The 21,638-nt window shown below is 46.8% G+C and overlaps 2 protein-coding genes across 2 annotated transcripts; both read right to left on the bottom strand.

The window, feature by feature from the left end:
* Nucleotides 1-6,061: 6,061 nt before the first annotated feature.
* On the bottom strand, nt 6,062-7,169 carry LOC125527087. The gene is made up of 3 exons (XM_048691663.1): nt 7,024-7,169; nt 6,813-6,923; nt 6,062-6,707 (listed from the first exon to the last, which is right to left on the bottom strand). The coding sequence occupies exons 1-3, from the start codon at nt 7,095-7,097 to the stop codon at nt 6,380-6,382; spliced, it is 513 nt and encodes a 170-aa protein (XP_048547620.1). The 5' UTR covers nt 7,098-7,169; the 3' UTR covers nt 6,062-6,379.
* Nucleotides 7,170-11,320: 4,151 nt separating this feature from the next.
* LOC125527088 lies at nt 11,321-12,172 on the bottom strand. The gene is made up of 2 exons (XM_048691664.1): nt 12,135-12,172; nt 11,321-11,995 (listed from the first exon to the last, which is right to left on the bottom strand). Exon 2 carries the CDS (start codon nt 11,993-11,995, stop codon nt 11,321-11,323), a length of 675 nt encoding a protein of 224 aa, XP_048547621.1. The 5' UTR covers nt 12,135-12,172.
* Nucleotides 12,173-21,638: the final 9,466 nt, after the last annotated feature.

Below are 21,638 nucleotides of genomic sequence, written 5' to 3'. Positions count from 1 at the left end.
TCATAGTTTTCCAATGAACTCTGAAAAAGTTGGCATAGCATGCTCGTTTGCTACAAATTTGGCATGGTATCATCATAATAGTTCTGGGAGAAAGTCTTCACTTTTTCTTCGCTTTTGTCATTTGCTTATTGCGCCGTAACCATGGATAATCTTCATCGTTTATCAGGATGCTTGGGTCAGCCTTGACATTGAAGGGAGGAATTTCATGAAACCTTTCATAATCTTCAGACATGTCTGTCTTACCCTCCACTCCCGGGATATCCCTTTTTCCTGAAAGAACTATGTGGCGCTTTGGCTCATCGTATGATGTATTCGTTTCCTTATCTTTTCTTTTTCTCGGTCTAGTAGACATGTCCTTCACATAGATAACCTGTGCCACATCATTGGCTAGGACGAACGGTTCGTCAGTGTACCCAAGATTTTTCAGATCCACTATTGTCATTCTGTACTGTGGGTCTACATGTACCCCGCCTCCTGACAGATTGACCCATTTGCACTTAAACAAAGGGACCTTAAAATCTTGTCCGTAGTCAAGTTCCCATATGTCCACTATGTAACCATAATATGTGTCCTTTCCCTTCTCGGTTGTTGCATCAAAGCGGACACTGATGTTTTGGTTGGTGCTCTTTTGATCTTGGTTAATCGTGTAAAATGTATTCCCATTTATCTCGTATCCTTTGTAAATCAATACAGTCAAAGATGGTCCCCTGGACAACAAGTACAACTCATCACAAACAGTGTTGTCACCTCTGAGACGTGCTTCCAACCAACTGCTGAAAGTCCTAATGTGTTCACATGTAATCCAGTCGTCGCACTGCTCCGGGTGTTTGGAGCGTAGACTATTCTTGTGTTCATCGACATACGGGGTCACCAAGGTAGAGTTCTGTAGAACTCTGTAGTGTGCTTGAGACCAAAAATGCCCGTCCCTGCATATTATTGAGTCTGCTCCTAGCGTGCCTTTTCCAGTCAGTCTCCCCTCATACCGCGATTTAGGGAGACCTGTCTTTTTAAGGCCAGGAATGAAGTCAACACAAAACCCGATGACATCCTCTGTTTCATGGCCCATGGAGATGCTTCCTTCTGGCCTAGCGCGGTTACGGACATATTTATTTAGAACTCCCATGAACCTCTCAAAGGGGAACATATTGTGTAGAAATACGGGCCCCAGAACGACAATCTCGTCGACTAGATGAACTAGGACATGCGTCATGATATTGAAGAAGGATGGTGGGAACACCAGCTCGAAACTGACAAGACATTGCGCCACATCACTCCTTAGCCTTGGTACCATTTCTGGATCGATCACCTTCTGAGAGATTGCATTGAGAAATGCACATAGCTTCACAATGGCTAATCGGATGTTTTCCGGTAGAAGCCCCCTCAATGCAACCGGAAGCAGTTGCGTCATAATCACGTGGCAGTCATAAGACTTTAGGTTCTGGAACTTTTTCTCTGGGATATTTATTATTCCCTTTATATTTGACGAGAAGCCAGTCGGGACCTTCATACTGAGCAGGCATTCAAAGAAGATTTCTTTCTCATCTTTCGTAAGAGCGTAGCTGGCAGGACTTTCATACTGCTTCTGAGGCATGCCGTCTTTTTCGTGCAAACGTTGCAGGTCCTCCCGTGCCTCAGGTGTATCTTTTGTCTTTCCATACACGCCCAAGAAGCCTAGCAGGTTCACGCAAAGGTTCTTCGTCACGTGCATCACGTCGATTGAAGAGCGGACCTCTAGGTCTTTCTAGTAGGGTAGGTCTCAAAATATAGATTTCTTCTTCCACATGGGTGCGTGTCCCTCAGCGTCATTCGGAACAACTACTGCGCCGGGACCCTTTCCAAAGATTACGTGTAAATCATTGACCATAGCAAGTACGTGATCACTGGTACGCATGGCGGGCTTCTTCCGGTGATCTATCTCGCCTTTGAAATGCTTGCCTTTCTTTCGACATTGATGGTTGGTCGGAAGAAATCGACGATGGCCCAGGTACACATTCTTCCTGCATTTGTTCAGGTATATACTTTCAGTGTCATCTAAACAGTGTGTGCATGCGTGGTATCCTTTGTTTGTCTATCCTGAAAGGTTACTAAGAGCAGGCCAATCGTTGATGGTCACGAACAGCAACGCCTTTAGGTTAAATTCCTCCTGTCCGTGCTCATCCCACGTACGTACACCGTTTCCATTCCACGGCTGTAAAAGTTCTTCAACTAATGGCCTTAGGTACACATCAATGTCGTTGCCAGGTTGCTTAGGGCCTTGGATGAGAATTGGCATCATAATGAACTTCCGCTTCATGCACATCCAAGGAGGAAGGTTATACATACATAGAGTGACCGGCCAGGTGCTGTGATTGCTGCTCTGCTCCCCGAAAGGATTAATGCCATCCGCGCTTAAAGCAAACCATACGTTTCTTGGGTCCTTTGCAAACTCATCCCAGTACTTTCTCACGATTTTTCTCCACTGCGACCCGTCAGCGGGTGCTCTCAACTTCCCGTCTTTCTTACGGTCCTCACTGTGCCATCGCATCGACTTGGCATGCTTTCCGTTTCTGAACAGACGTTTCAACCATGGTATTATAGGAGCATATCACATCACCTTCGCAGGAACCCTCTTCCTGCGGGGCTCGCCGTGAACATCACTAGGGTCATCTCGCCTGATCTTATACCGCAATGCACCGCATACGGGGCATGCGTTTAGATCCTTGTATGCACCGCGGTATAGGATGCAGTCATTAGGACATGCATGTACCTTCTCCACCTCCAATCCTAGAGGGCATACGACCTTCTTTGCTGCGTATGTACTGTCGGGCAATTCGTTATCCTTTGGAAGCTTCTTCTTCAATATTTTCAGTAGCTTCTCAAATCCTTTGTTAGGCACAGCATTCTCTGCCTTCCACTGCAGCAATTCCAGTACGGTACCGAGCTTTGTGTTGCCATCTTCGAAATTGGGGTACAACCCTTTTTTTTATCCTCTAACATGCGATAGAACTTCAGCTTCTCCTTTTGACTTTCGCATTGCGTCCTTGCATCGACAATGACCCGGCGGAGATCATCATCATTGGGCACATCGTCTGGTTCCTCTTGATCTTCAGCACCTTCACCCGTTGCAACATCATTGGGCACATCGTCTGGTTCCTCTTGATCTTCACCAGCTCCCCCCGTTGCAGCATCACGGTATTCAGGGGGCACATAGTTGTCATCATACTCTTCTTCTTCGTCGTCTTCCATCATAACCCCTATTTCTCCGTGCCTCGTCCAAACATTATAGTGTGGCATGAAACCCTTGTAAAGCAGGTGGGTGTGAAGGATTTTCCGGTCAGAGTAAGACTTCGTATTCCCACAATCAGGGCATGGACAACACATAAAACCATTCTGCTTGTTTGCCTCAGCCGCATCGAGAAACTCATGCACGCCCTTAATGTACTCGGAGGTGTGTCTGTCACCGTACATCCATTGTCGGTTCATCTGCATGCATTATATATAATTAAGTGTCCAAATTAATAGAAGTTCATCATCACATTAAAACCAAAGTGCATACATATTCTCATCTAATAACATATAGCTCTCCAGAGCATCTAATTAATTAAACCATACATTGAAACTATGTAAAACATTTTAATGCGAAAATAAAGGCGGAGAGCATCATCATCGGGCACATCGTCTGGTTCCTCTTGATCTTCAGCAGCTTCACCCGTGGCAGCATCATTGGGCACATCGTCTGGTTCCTCTTGATCTTCACCAGCTCCCCCCGTTGCAGCATCACCGTATTCAGGGGGCACATAGTTGTCATCGTACTCTTCTTCTTCGCTGTCTTCCATCATAACCCCTATTTCTCCGTGCCTCGTCCAAACATTATAGTGTGGCATGAAATCCTTGTAAAGCAGGTGGGAGTGAAGGATTTTCTGGTTAGAGTAAGACCTCATATTCCCACATTCAGTCCATGGACAACACATAAAACCATTCTGCTTGTTTGCCTCAGCCGCATCGAGAAACTCATGCACGCCCTTAATGTACTCGCGGGTGTGTCTGTCACCGTACATCCATTGCCGGTTCATCTGCGTGCATTATATATAAAGTGTCCAAATTAATAGAAGTTCATCATGACATGCATTAAAAGCAAAGTACATAAATAGTTCTCCTCTAACAACATATAGCTCTCCAGAGCATCTAATTAATTAAACCATACATTGAAACTATGTAAAACATTTTAATGCGAAAACAAAGGCGGTCATAATCGCAACCAAGGTAACAATTGATCCAACGGCATAATGATACCAAGCCTCGGTATGAATGGCATATTTTCTAATCTTTCTAATCTTCAAGCGCATTGCATCCATCTTGATCTTGTGATCATCGACGACATCCGCAACATGCAACTCCAATATCATCTTCTCCTCCTCAATTTTTTTTACTTTTTTCTTCAAGAAATTGTTTTCTTCTTCAACTAAATTTAACCTCTCGACAATAGGGTCGGTTGGAATTTCCGGTTCACATACATCCCAGACAAATAAAATCTATGTCACGTTGGTCCGCATAATTTTCATAAACAATAAATGAACCAATAGTTATAAAGATTAATGTATATACCACATCCGAATCATAGACAGGACGAGGGCCGACGGGGGCGGATACCGAAACCATCGCACTATATAAGATGCAATAATAAAAGTAAGAAAATGATACAAGTATCTATCTAAACATACAAGTAACAATATTTTTCCTTTCAGAAAGAAGATAAGAACAAGAGGCTCACCACGGTGGTGTCGGTGATGAGATCGGCGCGGGTGATCGACGGCGGTGAAGACGGGGGTGGGGCGTGACGGACCGCTAAATCTAGAAAAATCTCGAGGAAAATGGAGCTTTGAGGTCGAGCTTCGAGAGGAGAAAGCTTAACTAGTATGGCTCGGGCATTTCATCGAACACCTCATGTGCATAGGAGGTGAGCTAGAGCACCACAAACACCTCCCCTCGCCGGCCCAGAAAAACAGAGCACTGGAGTGCTCTGCTCGCGGGCGAGGGTATATATAGGCAGCACTATTGGTCCCGGTTCATGGCATGGACCGGGACTAAAGGGGAGCCTTTGGTCCCGGTTCAGGCCACCAACCGGGACCAATGGTGGTGGGCCAGGAGCCAGACCCATTGGTCCCGGTTCATCCCACCAACCGGGACCAAAAGGTCCAGACAAACCGGGACCAATGGCCCACGTGGACTAATGGGCGCACGAACCGGGACCAATGCCTCCATTGATCCCGGTTCTGGTCTGAACCAGGACTAATGGGCTGCTCCGGCCTGAACCGTTGCCCCCTTTTCTACTAGTGTCTGTCGGTGGCGGTGGCCACGCGCTCGGAGGCTCCGGCGTCGGCTGCAACCTTCGGAGCCCACCGGAAAGCGGCGACGGAGGGCTTTGGCCGTGACGGTTTCCATCCAGATGAACTGCAATATATATCATCATTATTATCGGCACGCATGATCTGTCCCAGCTAAGGAAATTACTCCTGCTTCATACCAGTATTAGATACTCCCTCCGTTTGTTCTTGACACTAGTGTGTGACGTCAAAAACATTTTTATATTATGGGACGGAGAGAGTATTTTTTAAGGAAAAAGAAAAGAAAATAATAATTGAGTTAGTGTAGTTACTTACTTTGGGCCGCTGCGGAGCATGCAAGGGAACACCATAGGAGAGCCACCAGTGCCACGACGTGTGCGGTAGAAGAAGAGGAAGATGGGGAGGAAGAAGAAGAGCGCCCCATGATGGATTCCTCTGGCTAGCTCTCGGCTCTTGACTGAATCTCAGATCTCACAGTGAGGGTTTTTATAGGGCAGGCCGGAACGGTAGCTAGGATGCTTGACGAGGCGACACTTGTAGAAAAAAGCCCTTTAGTCCCGGTTCGCAACAGCCTTTAGTCCCGGCTGTGCAACCGGGACTAAATAAGCGCGACTAAAGACCCCCCCCCCTTTAGCCGCGGCTCTTACGGACCGCGACAAAAGTCTTTAGTCCCGGTTCTTGTGGCTGACCGGGACCAAAGGCCCGCCACGTGGGCGCCCGTGGTCGGGCCCGAGGACCTTTAGTCCCGGCTCTCGTGGCCAACCGGGACTAAAGGCCTCCTCCGCAGGTTTAGGGTTTTAGCCCCCCTAAACCTGGTTTCTTTTTAATTTGTAGTGTTTTATTTGTTTTATATTTTATTTTGTGTTTTATTTTATTTTTGATGAAGTTTCAGTACACATATTCTACGCTTCTATATACATGCATATGAAATTTCAAACAAGAAGAATTCAAGAGGAATATATAATATATATTCAATCTCGGGTGACCATATACAACTTCGAACAAGTTTCCATACACAATTAGGATGGATGACCATATACAACTTCGAACAAGTTTCAATCTCGGGTATGCATATAAATTTCTTCGTCCTCGGTATAGTGTTGTCCTTTAGGATTGATGACTTCCCTCATGAAAAATCCTGCTAATTCTTCTTGAATTGGTCGGAAGCGAGCTTCTGGACTAAGCCTCCTCCGCAAGTTATCCGTCGCGTTCCGCACGCTAGCTGATGCCTTCCGCTCAGTGGTTTGTCTCCGGATGTTCTCACAAACATAGTATCCACATAGATCGGTCCCCGATGGCTGCTTATCCACATTAACTAACTTTCTGAAATCTAGCTCATGTTTGAATTCACCGACAGTTTCTTCTGAGAACCGTCTCCAAACCCTACAGGGCAAAGAAAATTAAATGAATAAGGGATTTATTAGTTAGTTGATATTAGGAAATGAAGAGACCGATCGATATAGAGCTCAAATGATTGAAAATAATTACTTTTGCAGCATTTTTCTCATGTCGGCCCAACGCTTTGGATCCGAATCCTTAGAGTCCATGATTAGAACTGTGGAGGTGTGAAGTTCAATATTTAGCAGAATCCAGTGGAACCTGCGGACACGTTACATGCACAGTCATGCATAACTCATCGATTAGACATACCATGCATGGAGTAAACAAAATAGAATGGGCACAAGAGAGAAACACTCACCCAAAATGGTAAGGAAATAGAATATGACTTTTGAGTTGATGCTTTCTAAGAAACTTGTACAGGTCTTTCTCCATGTCTTTGTGGTGATGTTCTAACACATGTCCATTAACGATATGTGGGTCAATGAACCCAACATCATGGATGTTTCTTATTTTGCGTTCCCAAATCTTCAATCTGCATAATAGCGTACGCAACAATATAGTTAGGACAATATATATATATAGTGCAGGCAATGAAGAACGAGATGAGGTAGAAATAAATCACTTACAGAACGTAGCAACTCAGCATAGATTTGTCGAGGGCGCGCAGATTGAACAGCTGGAATAATTCACTCATATGAACTTCTACAGAGTACCGTTTGATGTGATGCTCATGTGTAACATCCGCATAAACATATTCTTTGTCGGCCCATGTTATGAATTGCTTGTACCAACGTAGCAGATTTCGCATTTGTGTTGGTAGACTATTTTCCTTCTCAGGCTCGACGAGAGGCCCCTTCCGCACATATTGTAATGTTATCTCACCTACAGGCGCATCCTCAAGGTCTAAGAAGGCACGAACAGTCAAACCCATCTCGGACGCTTGTTTCATGGCAGCCGCTACAGTCAATCCAAGTGCTGCCGCAGCTGCTATGATCTCGGGGTCCTCTTCCGGACCGGCTTTCACTATGAGCGGGGGGATCGATTGTTTCTTCTGCATCCCGAGCTGGTCAACTTGTTTCCCGCGTTTTTTACTTTCTTCCTCCTTCAATATTTTTGCTTGCCTACGAAGTTCATGTCCATAGTCGTCAGGCATATTCAGCTCGGCTTGGGACGGTGTCGTCAAAAAATCCTTAGCCCACTTCTTTTGCTTCTCAGTGAATACTTGCTTGGGCTCAGGCACTTTTTTCGCCTTCATATCCGCCTTCCATTTCTCATAATCAGTAGACGCGGCCAATGTGAGGTCAGCTTCACTAAGTTCCCCAGGCCTTGGGAGGAGACGCTTCAGCGATGGCTCCGGTACCCTTGTGGTCTTAGGTACATAAGGGTCCGGGTTAATAGTCCAGGAGCAGGTTTCCTTGCTGTCCGCCTGCTTCTGCTTCTTCGCCGGAGGTGGATTGGGGGGCGTCGTACCCGCCGGAGGAGGATTGGGGGGGCGTCGTACCCGCCGGAGGTGGATTGGGGGGCGTCGTACCCGCCGAAGGAGGATTGGGGGGCGTCGTACCCGCCGGAGGTTGTGGATCGGGGGACGGCGTCGAATGGCGTGAAGGAGGTGTAGGTGAACCACCACGACCACCACCACCGCCACCACCGCCACCACCACCACCACCATCGGAGGGGGGTGGACTTGCTAGCCTTGGCGCCTCGTCTGGAAACACTATGTACTTCTTTTTCCATAGAATGTACTGGCGCTTGACATCTCCAAGTCTGCTATCCCCTTCGGGTGTAGGTTTGTCAATCTCCAGGTCCTCAAACCCTTGGACTATGTCTTCCACCGTGACACAAGCATAGCCATATGGAATGGGGTTGTTGTGGTGGAGTGCTCCAGGTTTACAGGGTAAAGCACTGCCGCTAGCTACCTTCGTGGAAACGTTCCCCACGGGATAATGCAGATCACAGTCTTTCATCTTCTTTACATCATCCACGGGGTAGTGAGGCTCCGGTGCATGAATCTCGATCATCGGTGCACTAGCACCAGGCGGGGCATCCGTGGAAGCCACGCTGCTTCTCCGCTGCTGGCTTCCGCAATCCGCTTCATGATCTTCATGCGGCCCTGCAGCCGATTTTTCTTTCAATAGTTCATGCACGGTCTGCTTCAACTCATGGAGTTCCGATGCAAACTTCGTCATAAGATCTGCATCCCGGTCCGTCTTTCTCTTACGGCTTCTGTAACCGTACGGGTCATTGTCCTGGGAAAACCCTACTTTCCACGAAACTTTGCCTTTGCCTCGTACACGTCCTCCGTGTTCATCATTCCCGAGGGCTAAAGTCAGTGCGTCTTTCTCTCTGTTGAACTTGATCAAGCCCGCTTGAGCTTGGGTCATTGCGTCAATAAGGGCTTGGGTCGGAGCAAAGTGTCGATGCCGGTGAACACACACCCCTGTCTCCTGGTCTAGTGATCCCCCATGCCCGTACCACCAGCTTTTGGCCCTTGGGTCCCATCCCTCTGTACCTAGAGGGATTCCTCGCACCCTCAGGTCCTCCTCCATCTTCTGCCACCTAGGGTCCGCAAGGCGGTATCCTCCTGGCCCCATAATATGATGGTACTTTTTCTTAGCCGCATTATCCTTATTTTTTTTCGATATTTCCTTGAAATGGTCCGATTGCTTTTGCCTCACAAATTCTGGCCAATCATCTTTCAGTTTCTCATATTGTCCATTGAAATCCGGAGTCTTGCCCTTGTTAACATAGTCACGGGTTAAATTTTTCTTGAAGTTCCGGAATGCATCGGCCATCTTCTGAAGAGCGAACTCTTTAACTAGCCTCCTCCTCTGACGTCCACCCGGAACCTCGTTACCGAATTCATCGACTTTGTTGTATTCCGGAGGTAGAATGAAATGTTCCATAAGCTTTCTCCAGCAATCCTTTTTCGTTCTCTTGTCGACAAAACTGAAACCAAGACGTGCCTTCTTTGGCTCTTTCCATTCCTGGACGGTGATCGGGACGTTGTCTCTAACAACGACTCCGCATTGGTTGACAAACTTTGAGGTGTGCAGAAAGACCCTTTAGTCGCGGTTGGGGACAACAACCGCGACTAAAGGGTACCCTTTAGTCGCGGTCCGCCTCCCCAGCCGGGACTAAAGGGTCTGTGCTGAACTGGCGCGGTGCGGTGGGATGTTTAGTCCCACCTCGCTAGCCGAGAGGCTTCGACAGTGGTTTATAAGCGCGGCTGCGCTCACCACTTCGAGCTCCTCTCGAATGCAGGCTTACGGGCCTATTCTGTTACTATGAGCCTATGGGCCTACTGGGCCTTCTGCGGGCCTGAATCCTGGCCCATTAATGGGTTTCTAGTCGTATTCAGGCCGTGGTGGCCCAGTAGGTGGCATATTCTTTATTTTTTGCCTGTTTTTTGTTTTCATTTTTGCTTTATTATTTTGTTTTGTTTCTACTTACAACAAAAAACTTATTTATTTTATTTTATTTTGTTTCTAATTACTTATTTATTTTTACTTTATGATAATTACTTATTTATTTTACTTTATGATAATTATTTTATTTTATTAAAGTTTATATTATTTTGTTTCTAATTCATTTTAAAATCTGAAAAATACAATTATATATCAAAAAAATCATAAAATAAAACTAATTCATTTTAAATTCTTGTTTTTCTTCTGTTTTTTTCTTCCTTTTTTCTTCTGTTTTTTTCTTCTGTTTGTTTCTTCCTTTTTCTTGTTTTTCTTCTTTTTTTTCTTCCTTTCTTCCTTTTTCCTTTTTTAAAATCTTCTGACATTTTAAAATCTTAAAAATACAATTATATATCAAAAAAATCAGAAAAATAAAACTAATTCATTTTAAATTCTTGTTTTTCTTCTGTTTTTTTCTTCCTTTTTTCTTCTGTTTTTTTCTTCTGTTCGTTTCTTCCTTTTTCTTGTTTTTCTTCTTTTTTTTCTTCCTTTCTTCCTTTTTCCTTTTTTAAAATCTTCTGACATTTTAAAATCTTAAAAATACAATTATATATCAAAAAAATCAGAAAAATAAAACTAATTCATTTTAAAATCCCTTGAAGGTTTGACAAAAGGTTTGATACATCATTCAGTTCATCGACCAAATACAAAGTTTGGTACAATAAATTATTACACATCAATTCTTCCCTTGTACGTCCCTGCTTGCTTACGATTGTGCCGTAATGAACTTCCGCTTCATGCACAACCAAGGAGGAAGGTTGTAGATGCATAGAGTCACGGGCCAGGTGCTATGGTTGGAGCTCTGCTCGCCAAAAGGGTTAATGCCATCAGTATTTAGACCAAATCTTAAGTTCCTTGCGTCAGCTGCAAAATCTTTGAAAACTCTGTCGATCTTTCTCCATTGCGTTCCATCAGCGGTGTGTCTCGACTGCCCGTCGGACAAACGGTCCTCTTTGTGCCATCGCAACAACTTGGCATGCTTTTCATTCATGAACAGACGTTTCACCCGTGGTATTATAGGAGCATACCACATCACCTTGGCGGGAACCCTCTTCCTGGGTTTCTCGCCCTCAACATCGTCACCAGGGTCATCGCCTCTGATCTTATAACGCAATGCAGTGCATACAGGGCATTCATTCAAACCTCGTATTCACCGCGGTAGAGGATGCAGTCATTAATGCATGCATGTATCTTCTAAACCTCTAAACCTAGAGGGCAGACAACCTTCTTTGCTTCGTACGTACTGGCGGGCAACTCATTATTCTTCGGCAACATATTCTTCAATATTTTCAGCAAATTTTCAAATGATGAGTCACCTACACCTTCCTGTGCCTTCCATTTTAGCAAATCCAGTGTGCAGCCCAGCTTTTTCAGACTATTATCGCATCCTGGATACAACGACTTTTTGTGATCCTCTAACATGCGATCCAAATTCTCCCTCTCCTTGTCAGTTTCGCAGCGTCTCCGTGCATCAGCAATGGTCCGACCAAGATCATCAGCGGGCTCATCATGTGCCTCTTCTTCACCTTCACCTAACCCTTCCACACCTTCAGCATCATCCTCCATGAAAGTATCACCGAAAAGATCACGATAGTTGTCATCGATATCATCCCCTTCTTCATCTTCTTCCATTCTAACCCCTCTTTCTCCATGCTTGGTCCAACAATAATAGCTTGGCATGAAACCATGCTTAAGCAGGTCCATGTGAACTCTTCTTGAGGAGGAGTAACCCTTCTCATTCTTACAGACAGCACATGGACAGATAATAAAACCTTGCTGCTTGTTCGCATTTGCCACTACGAGGAAATCTTTCAAACCCGTAGTGAACTCGCCGGAGAGTCGGGAACCGTACATCCATTGCCGATTCATCTGCATTATTATTATATAAAGTATATAATTAACCATCATGCATTTGTTAAACTAACTAGCTAGAAATAATACAAATTAAACAATGAACTACACACATGCGTATTTTATCAATGACACATGAAAGGTTCGAGTTGCTAACCGCGATCGCGGAGGAAAAATAAATGAGAAAGCTCAAGTGTGGCTTGTTTCAGGCTCTCGGGCATTTCATCAAACACCTTGTGTGCATAGGAGAAACCAAAAGCAAACCCACCACCACCCCACCACCACCTTCTGAAAATTGTGAAGTGAGCCGAGTGAAGTGAAGTGAGCTGAGTATATATAGGGATGGGCCTTTAGTCGCGGTTGGCCAGGCCAACCGGGACTAAAGCCCCTCCCGTCCGCCAGCTGGATGGGCTTTAGTCCCGGTTGGCCTGGCCAACCGCGACTAAAGGCCTTCTGGGACCTTTAGTCCCGGTTGGCCACGCCAACCGGGACTAAAGCCCCTCCCGTCCGCCAGCTGTCGACCGAGCGCGCTGGGCCCAGGTAGTTGGTCGCGGGTCTTCTCCCGAACCGCGACTAAAGACCCCTTTGGTCGCGGTTCGATTGTTTTGGGGACTAATGGGGGCGTATGGAAGCCTCGTTTTCTACCAGTGCGACGACTCGCGTAGACCCGCACATGCATGCATGCTCATGCATGGGTCAAAGTTAGGTCAAAGCTGCGGTCCCTTGCTAGGTTGGCAAACACGTGCTTTGGAAAGTGATAACGAAGAAACAGGGTGGCAGGCTGCTAAACCCTAAACCTTCCTTACCTTTTCCCATTCCTCTCGTGAGCAGCCAAGTGGAGAGGGCTCACTTCCGGCGGCTCCGAACCTGGTGGTTCCACAGAGGCATTTCTCTTGCATGTTCTCAGGTTCACCAGCCAAATTTTCTCCCCCATCTGCCCGCTGAAAAGAGACCAGTCCGTGAACACAAATACGGGAGACCGTCGTACAACGTTATTTTATATATGTCCTTAAGTAAAGGACACTTTAAATTTGAATTACTTCCATCCACACCGCACACCAGATCGCATGTCTAATCACAACCAAAAAAAAGGCAAGTGCTTACTTTTTACATGTCAGAATCCAAAAGAATATTAGTCTCACAGTCCGTATAATTTTCTGCCCTACCGGACCGGCAATCCCACTCATCTGCTTCCTGATCATGGTGGTGCCATTGTCACCACGTAGTCGGTCTCCATGTCCGCGTCCGCGTCCGCGTCCGTCTATGCCGCGTCCTCATTGCCCGCCACCGCCAACTGATCTTTCTGCCACTGCAACATCTGATAGCGGACGGATTGCAAAATCATTCTTGCGTCGGCATCCAAAGAGTCCACATTCAACGTCAACATCTTGGCATCTTTCTGGCGGCAATATTCACCTTCTCTAGTGTCAAAAACATTTCTAGCTCGAAGAGAGAAGGACCATGTTCTCAGGTTCACCAGCCAAATTTTCTCCCCCATCCGCTCGCTGACAGAGAGACCAGTCCACGAACACGAATGCAGGAGACCGTCATACAACGTTATTTTATATATGTCCGTAAGTAAAGGACACTTTAAATTTGAATTACTTCGATCCACACAACACGCCGGATCACATGCCTAATCACATTAAAAAAAAGGCAAGATCGTTCTACCACTGCAACATCTGGCATATGCCTGCGCCCACGTCCGTCTCCACCGCGTCCTCATTGCCCCCCACCGCCACCACTCCAACATTTTGTAGCGGATGGATTGCAAGATCATTCTTGCGTCGGCATCCAAAGAGACCACATTCAAGGTCAACATCTTGGCATCTTCTTGGCGGCAATATTCACCTTCTCTTTCTCGAGCGCGGCCTTCCTATCTTCAATCATGGTCCTTCTCTCTTCGAGCTTGAGCTTCTTGTCCGTCGTCTCTATCAACAATTTGAACCTCTCCACCTTTTTACCCTCTTTTATGTCCAAGCGCTCCACGCATGCCTCCTCCTTCTTCGCCAAGATGTCCTCAAACCTCTCTGTCAGCTTGGCCGCCGCACCTTCTCACTTCGCCCTCTCCTCCTCCCACTTCTTCCTCCGTAAATTTCTTCAAACCTTCTTCAGCGGTTCTTGGGTTGGGTCGGTAGGGTCACCTGTTTCTTCCTCGTTGGCTTGGACGGCAGTCTTGGCTATGAAAATGTTCTACTACTTCAACCAACAATGCATGACGGTGAAGGACTTCTTCTCCCCCTTCTTGTACACCAAACAACCATGAGTAGGCTACAAAGTGAAACATTTTCGACAAGTGAGCAACAAAACAATGCATGTCCGGCTAGTGATCAACAAAACTAATAAGCATATCCAGCTAGTGAGCAACAAAACAATGCATGTCAAGCTAGTGATCAACTTACTTGTGCGGTGATTTATGCACCGCTAGGCCACCGTGCGATGAGATGCTTCAAGTGCCCACAATACTTGGACACGGCCTCTTGGATGTTGTACCATCGATGGTTGAGAGACTTGCATTCACGATTGCGGATGATTGCGTTGGAGCAGGGCGCGAAATGCTTGTGTTCATAGAACCATATGTGAATGTTTCGCCAAAAGGTTCTGCCCTTTTGCTTTGTGCCATGGACAAGATCGAGGCTAGTAGCCAACCATGCATCACACAACAGCTCGTCCTCCCGGATGTTGAAGTTTTCTCCCCTACTCTTCTTCTTGGATCATCGAGTGTATCATCCGGATCATCATCCTACCGTCCTATGAAATCTGGTGTTCAAGCACATGTTCAGGATGTGAAATCTGAAACCCGAATCTGATGTTCAAGCTAGCACTGATGTGTGCTCACTGAAATTATGTTAGTTTTGAAACTGCTTGTTGCTGCATTTGATAAACTGAATCTAACATTGTATCAAATGGAGCGGAGATTTGCTTGTTACTGGATTTGATAAACTGAATCTAACATTCACTACCGGAATCGCACCCTATGCCGACGGCCCGGGCCGTCGGCATAGCCCTGAATCACCGTCGGGACAGGCCTATGCCGATGGCCCCTGTCGGCATAGGGCCGTCGGCAACATATCCGTCGGCGTAGCCAGGAATGCCGTCGGCATAGAAAGACCATCGGCATACGCCCTATCCCGACGGTGTCCGTACATCTATGCCGACGGCCCCGGCCGTCGGCAACGTTATCGCCTAACGGCGGCCGCCGTCAAGTGCTGACCAACGCTCGCCACATGGTAGGTCTACGCCGACGGTCTAGCCGTCGGCATAGTTTGAAACTAAGCTGACGGCTAGGCCGTCGGCATAGACATGCCACGTGGCGAGCAGGCATCACCCCTGGGGCGGGTCTATGCCGACGGCCAAGCTATCGGCTTAGGTTGAAACTATGCCGATGGCCAGACCATCGGCATAGACCTGCCACGTGGCAGCCACTGGGAGCTCCTGGAGCAGGCCTATGCCGACGGCTTAGCCGTCGGCTTAGTTTGAAAGTATGCCGACAGTAAGACCGTCGGCATAGGCCTGCCACGTGGCAGCCACTGGGAGCTCACGGCAGCTCTATGCCGACGGCCTTGCCGTCGGCATAGTTTCTGTCTGTTTTTTTTTTCTTTTTTCTGTTTTGTTTCAGCTCAATTCATTTGAATATATATAGCACACAACAAATATATGCATCACATAACAGCTGACCCAGCAGCATCACACAACAAATTCATCATCACACATCATAAGAAGCATCACAAAGCATAAACATATAAGTATCATCACCACCAAGCATAAGAATCTCACAAACAACAATAAGAAACATCACAAGCATATAAGTATCATCACCACCAAGACCGCCACAATGTGACCCAAAGGCTTAAGCGCCAGGACGTCGAGCACCACGGAGGTCGTCACCGCCAAGACCGCCGAAGCCCAGGTCGTCACTGCTAGCGGCAGCGGTACCGCCAAGACCGCCTCCTCCTCCGCCTCCGTGGATCAGAGTGGTCGGGCTCCGTGTCTCCGGAGTGCTGCGAAGACCACCGCCAACGGTAGATCCACCTGTTCCCTGCATGTTGAAAAGACATATGCACAGGATCTATGACTGTGTTGAAAGGCATGACATGCTTGAAGGAAATATGCCCTAGAGGCAATAATAAAGTTATTATTTATTTCCTTATATCATGATAAATGTTTATTATTCATGCTAGAATTGTATTAACCGGAAACATAATACATGTGTGAATACATAGACAAACGGAGTGTCACTAGTATGCCTCTACTTGACTAGCTCGTTAATCAAAGATGGTTATGTTTCCTAACCATGAACAAAGAGTTGTTATTTGATTAACGAGGTCACATCATTAGTTGAATGATCTGATTGACATGACCCATTCCATTAGCTTAGCACCCGATCGTTTAGTATGTTGCTATTGCTTTCTTCATGACTTATACATGTTCCTATAACTATGAGATTATGCAACTCCCGTTTACCGGAGGAATACTTTGGGTACTACCAAACGTCACAACGTAACTGGGTGATTATAAAGGAGTACTACAGGTGTCTCCAATGGTAGATGTTGGGTTGGCGTATTTCGAGATTAGGGTTTGTCACTCCGAGTGTCGGAGAGGTATCTCTGGGCCCTCTCGGTAATGCACATCACATAAGCCTTGCAAGCACTGCAACTAATATGTTAGTTGTGAGATGATGTATTACGGAACGAGTAAAGAGACTTGCCGGTAACGAGATTGAACTAGGTATTGGATACCGACGATCGAATCTCGGGCAAGTAACATACCGATGACAAAGGGAACAACGTATGTTGTTATGCGGTCTGACCGATAAAGATCTTCGTAGAATATGTAGGAGCCAATATGGGCATCCAGGTCCCGCTATTGGTTATTGACCGGAGACGTGTCTCGGTCATGTCTACATTGTTCTCGAACCGTAGGGTCCGCACGCTTAACGTTACGATGACAGTTATTATGAGTTTATGCATTTTGATGTACCGAAGGTTGTTCGGAGTCCCGGATGTGATCACGGACATGACGAGGAGTCTCGAAATGGTTGAGACGTAAAGATTGATATATTGGAAGCCTATGTTTGGACATAGGAAGTGTTCCGGGTGAAATCGGGATTTTACCGGAATACCGGGAGGGTTACCGGAACCCCCCGGGAGACTAATGGGCCTATTGGGCCTTAGTGGAAAAGAGAAAAGGGAAGCCCACTAGCTGGCCGGCGCCCCCCCTTTCCCCAAGTCCTAGTAGGACTAGGATAGGGGGCCGGCCCCCCTTCTCTCTCCTTTTCCCCCCGGGAGTCCTAATAGGATTAGGATTGGAGGGAGGAGTCCTACTCCCGGTGGGAGTAGGACTCCCCTGCGCCTCCTCTCCCTGGCCGGCCGGCTCCCCCTCCTCCAACCTTTATATACGGGGGCAGGGGGCACCCCAAGACACACAAGTTGATCCTTGAGATCGTTCCTTAGCCGTGTGCGGTGCCCCCTGCCACCAAATTCCACCTCGATCATACCGTTGTAGTGCTTAGGCGAAGCCCTGCGTCGGTAGTACATCAAGATCGTCATCACGCCGTCGTGCTGACGGAACTCTTCCTCGACGCTTTGCTGGATCGGAGCCCGAGGAACGTCATCGAGCTGAACGTGTGCTAAGAACTCGGAGGTGCCGGAGTAACGGTGCTTGGATCGGTCGGATCGGGAAGAAGACGTACGACTACTTCCTCTACGTTGTGTGATCGCTTCCGCAGTCGGTCTGCTTTGGTACGTAGACAAAACTCTCCCCTCTTGTTGCTGTGCATCACCATGATCTTGCGTGTGCGTAGGAAAATTTTCGAAATTACTGCGTTCCCCAACACCATCACCAGATTTGCTAGCCAGTCCGGATGTTTTATTTCTCTAATGAATCCGGCCTCCAATAACTTGGCTAGTTCCTCTCCCATAGCTTGTCTCTTAGGTTCAGAGAAACGCCGAAGAGCCTGCTTGACCGGCTTGAATCCTTTTAGGATATTAAGGCTGTGTTCGGCCATCCTGCGTGGGATTCCTGGCATTTCTGAGGGATGTCAGGCGAATATGTCCCAATTCTCGCGCAGGAACTCCCGTAGTGCGGCGTCCACGGCGGGGTTTAACTGTGCCCCGATGGAGGCTGTTTTTGTAGGATCCGTTGGCTGTACTTCGAATTTCACTATTTCATCGGCTGGTTTAAAAGAGGTGGACTTGGATCTTTTGTCAAGTATTACGTTGTCCCTGTCCACTGTGGAGCGTAGCGTAGTTAATTCCTCGGCCGCAACGGCTTCGGATAATGCCTCGAGGGCCAATGAGGCTGTTTTGTTTTCGGCTCGGAGTGCTATGCCCGGGTCACTAGCGAGAGTGATGATTCCATTGGGTCCGGGCATTTTGAGCTTCATGTACCCGTAATGGGGTATGACTTGGAAGATCGTGAACGCCTCCCGCCCTAAAAGGGCGTGGTATCCGCTACTGAAAGGGGTCACTTGGAATGTAATTTCTTCAGACCTATAGTTCTCCGGCATGCCAAATACCACATCTAGTGTGATTTTTCCAGCACAGCGTGCTTCCCGACTGGGGATGATTCCTCTGAATGTTGTGCCGCTTTGCTAAATGCAGTTCCAGTCTATTTCCATTTTTTGGAGAGTTTCCTCATAGATGAGGTTTCATCCACTGCCGCCGTCCATGAGTACTTTGGTGAGTCGAAAGCCGTCCACAATTGGACTAAGGACTAGTGCAGCTGGTGCCTGGGCTGTTCGGAATTTAGGTTCGTCACTGGCGTTGAAGGTAATAGCTGTGTCACTCCATGGGTTTATTGTTGCCACCTGGCAGATTTCGGCGAGGCTGCGGAGGGTTCGCTTGCGCCTATTATTTGATGTGAAGGTCTCGAAGACTGTTAATACCGTATTGTTATCCCCGGGATAGTGCTATGTGGCATCTGGGATGACAAGATCCTCGCCACTTTTGGCCACCTGCCGGAGTATCCAACATGCTCTACGGCTGTGTGTTGGTATGGTATCCGCTGTACTATGAATTTTGCAGGGTCCGTTGAGCCATCCCTCCAATACGGTTCCACGCCCTATAGAGGGTTTTTTCTCTTTTGGGATTAACTCGGGTGTCTTATGATAGTGCACCCTTTTACTTCGGACTGGGTGTATATTCGGAGCCGGATTATCCCAAAATTTCGTTTCGGTTTTCCAGGCACTTTCCATCGCACAGTACTTTCGTACTATGGACGCCAAGTCAGCGAAGCGTGATATGTCACGACGACTTATGGCGTTAAGGATTCCCTTGTTCGTGCAATTATTGCAGAAAAATAGGATTGCGTCTTCCTCACGACAGTCCTTGACCTTGTTCATCATAAGGAGGAATCTGGCCCAATAATGATGTACTGTTTCCTGGGGCTCTTGCCTGATATGGGAAACATCGCTTATGTTTGGGTGGGTGGGTGGGTGTAATTGAGTCCGAACCCTTACCTGATCTGAGACCCGGGGGCCGAGGAGTTTGCAATCTTGGAAGTTCGGGTTCTGGGATGTTGCCCGATGAGTCTGGCCCGCTGCTTGACTCTAGGTTCAGGGCTTGGGTGATGTCTTCCCATAAACGGGTGTCCGGCTCGGAGAGCTCTAGAATCCGGACATACTTAGTTCTCAAGATAGAGGAAGAATCGCCGCATTGTTCCTCCACCACCGCAATATGATGGGTGGCCGGTGGAGAGTTAATCTCCCTTTGATCGGGTTCAAGCCCAATTCGATCATAGTCCGTAGTGACTCCCAAGGTGGTGATGCGATCCAAGAGCTCGTTTAGGGAAGAGAGCTCCATTGGATCCATCTGCTCGGCAAGTTCCAAGTTGACGTGGAGGCTGTTTTCAATGACCCGAGAAGTCATCGTCGGTGCAGCAGCCGAACAGGCGGTCATGATGAAACCGCCTAGCCGGAGAGTTTGGCCGACAGCCAAGGCTCCCCTGGCGGTAATGTTGTCTTTAAATACGAGACGGGACATCCTTCCTTGTGGTGACAGCACAGTGGAACTCTCAATGAAAGCACCAATGTCGATGTCAAAACCGGCGGATCTCGGGTAGGGGGTCCCGAACTGTGCGTCTAGGTGGATGGTAACAGGAGACAAGGGACACGATGTTTTTACCCAAGTTCGGGCCCTCTCAATGGAGGTAAAACCCTACTCCTGCTTGATTGATCTTGATGATATGAGTATTACAAGAGTTGATCTACCACGAGATCGAAGAGGCTAAACCCTAGAAGCTAGCCTATGGTATGGTTGTTGTTGGCCCTACGGACTAAACCCTCCGGTTTATATAAACACCGGAGGGGGCTAGGGTTACACAGAGTCGGTTACAAGGAAGGAGATCTACATATCCGTATTGCCAAGCTTGCCTTCCACGCCAAGGAGAGTCCCATCCGGACACGGGACGAAGTCTTCAATCTTGTATCTTCATAGTCCAACAGTCCGGCCAAAGGTTATTAGTCCGGCTGTCCGGATACCCCTAATCCAGGACTCCCTCAAGCGCCATATAGGATAAATGATGAGGTGGAGGAGAAAGAACTCATAAGAAAAGGCTTGTCTTCTCTTATTTAAGAGAAGACAAGAGATGATCTCTTAGCATAATATGTCTCACCGTATTTTTAGGAATGACTAGTTATTAATTGAAGATAAGACTAAGAGACGATCCATTATAGACAATTTCTTTTTTCATCTTTAAATTACATGCAAGACTTAAAATAAGACCATCTTATCAACCGTTGTATATGCTTTCCCCAAAACAATCTGCCCTACAGTGAGGGTTTTATCCAATATGTCAATATGGATAGCAGCATAATTTATGGACCAATCTATCTTCAACTCGCTATACAAAGATCGGGTATGGCTCAATATACTTCATATACACTCAATGCTGCACTTTGAGTTAATAAAAACACCTTTTATCGAATAAAATCAATCTGCCGTATGGCAGAAACATATACACACATATCACATGTTTGTGTGAATCATCTACTTAGTTATATAGGATTTGTGATCCGTTTTGTTCCTCTGCAATATGCCAATATAAATTACCTAGTTGCGTGAGGCACGGGAAATCCTTCTTCTACCTTCATTTGGACAGAATATTTCTTTGAGAAGAGTGGGCTTTTATTTGACCTCGGAAGTTTTTCTCCGTATATGATCCAAAATAAAACACATCAGTTCACACTGAGCTGCTAGACTAGTATTTTTTCTGTCCCATAATATAAAAACATTTCTACTTCTAAAGTATCAGTACGTAGGTTATTGTTCGCTCGTTCGTCCGTTCGCTTGTTTCGTTCATTCGTTCGCCAACCCATCGAAACACATTGCCACGAACAACCCCCCACTGATTTTTTTTTGCAAGCTGATGCCCACCTCCAACAACAACAACAACAACAACAAAGCCTTTAGTCCCAAACAAGTTGCGGTAGATTAGAGGTGAAACCCATAAGATCTCGCGACCAACTCATGACTCTGGCACATGGATAGCAAGCTTTCATGCACCCTTGTCCATGTCAAATTCGGTCTACCTTGACCTCTCTTGATATTCTCTGCACGCTTTAGCCATCCACTATGCACTGGAGCTTCTAGAGGCCTGCGCTGAATATGCCCAAATCATCCTAGACGATATTGGACAAACTTCTATTCAATTGGTGCTACCC

This window comes from Triticum urartu, unplaced genomic scaffold (assembly GCF_003073215.2).
Source record: "Triticum urartu cultivar G1812 unplaced genomic scaffold, Tu2.1 TuUngrouped_contig_2869, whole genome shotgun sequence".
Taxonomy (NCBI): domain Eukaryota; kingdom Viridiplantae; phylum Streptophyta; class Magnoliopsida; order Poales; family Poaceae; genus Triticum; species Triticum urartu.
This window is presented reverse-complemented; position numbering and strand designations above follow the sequence as displayed.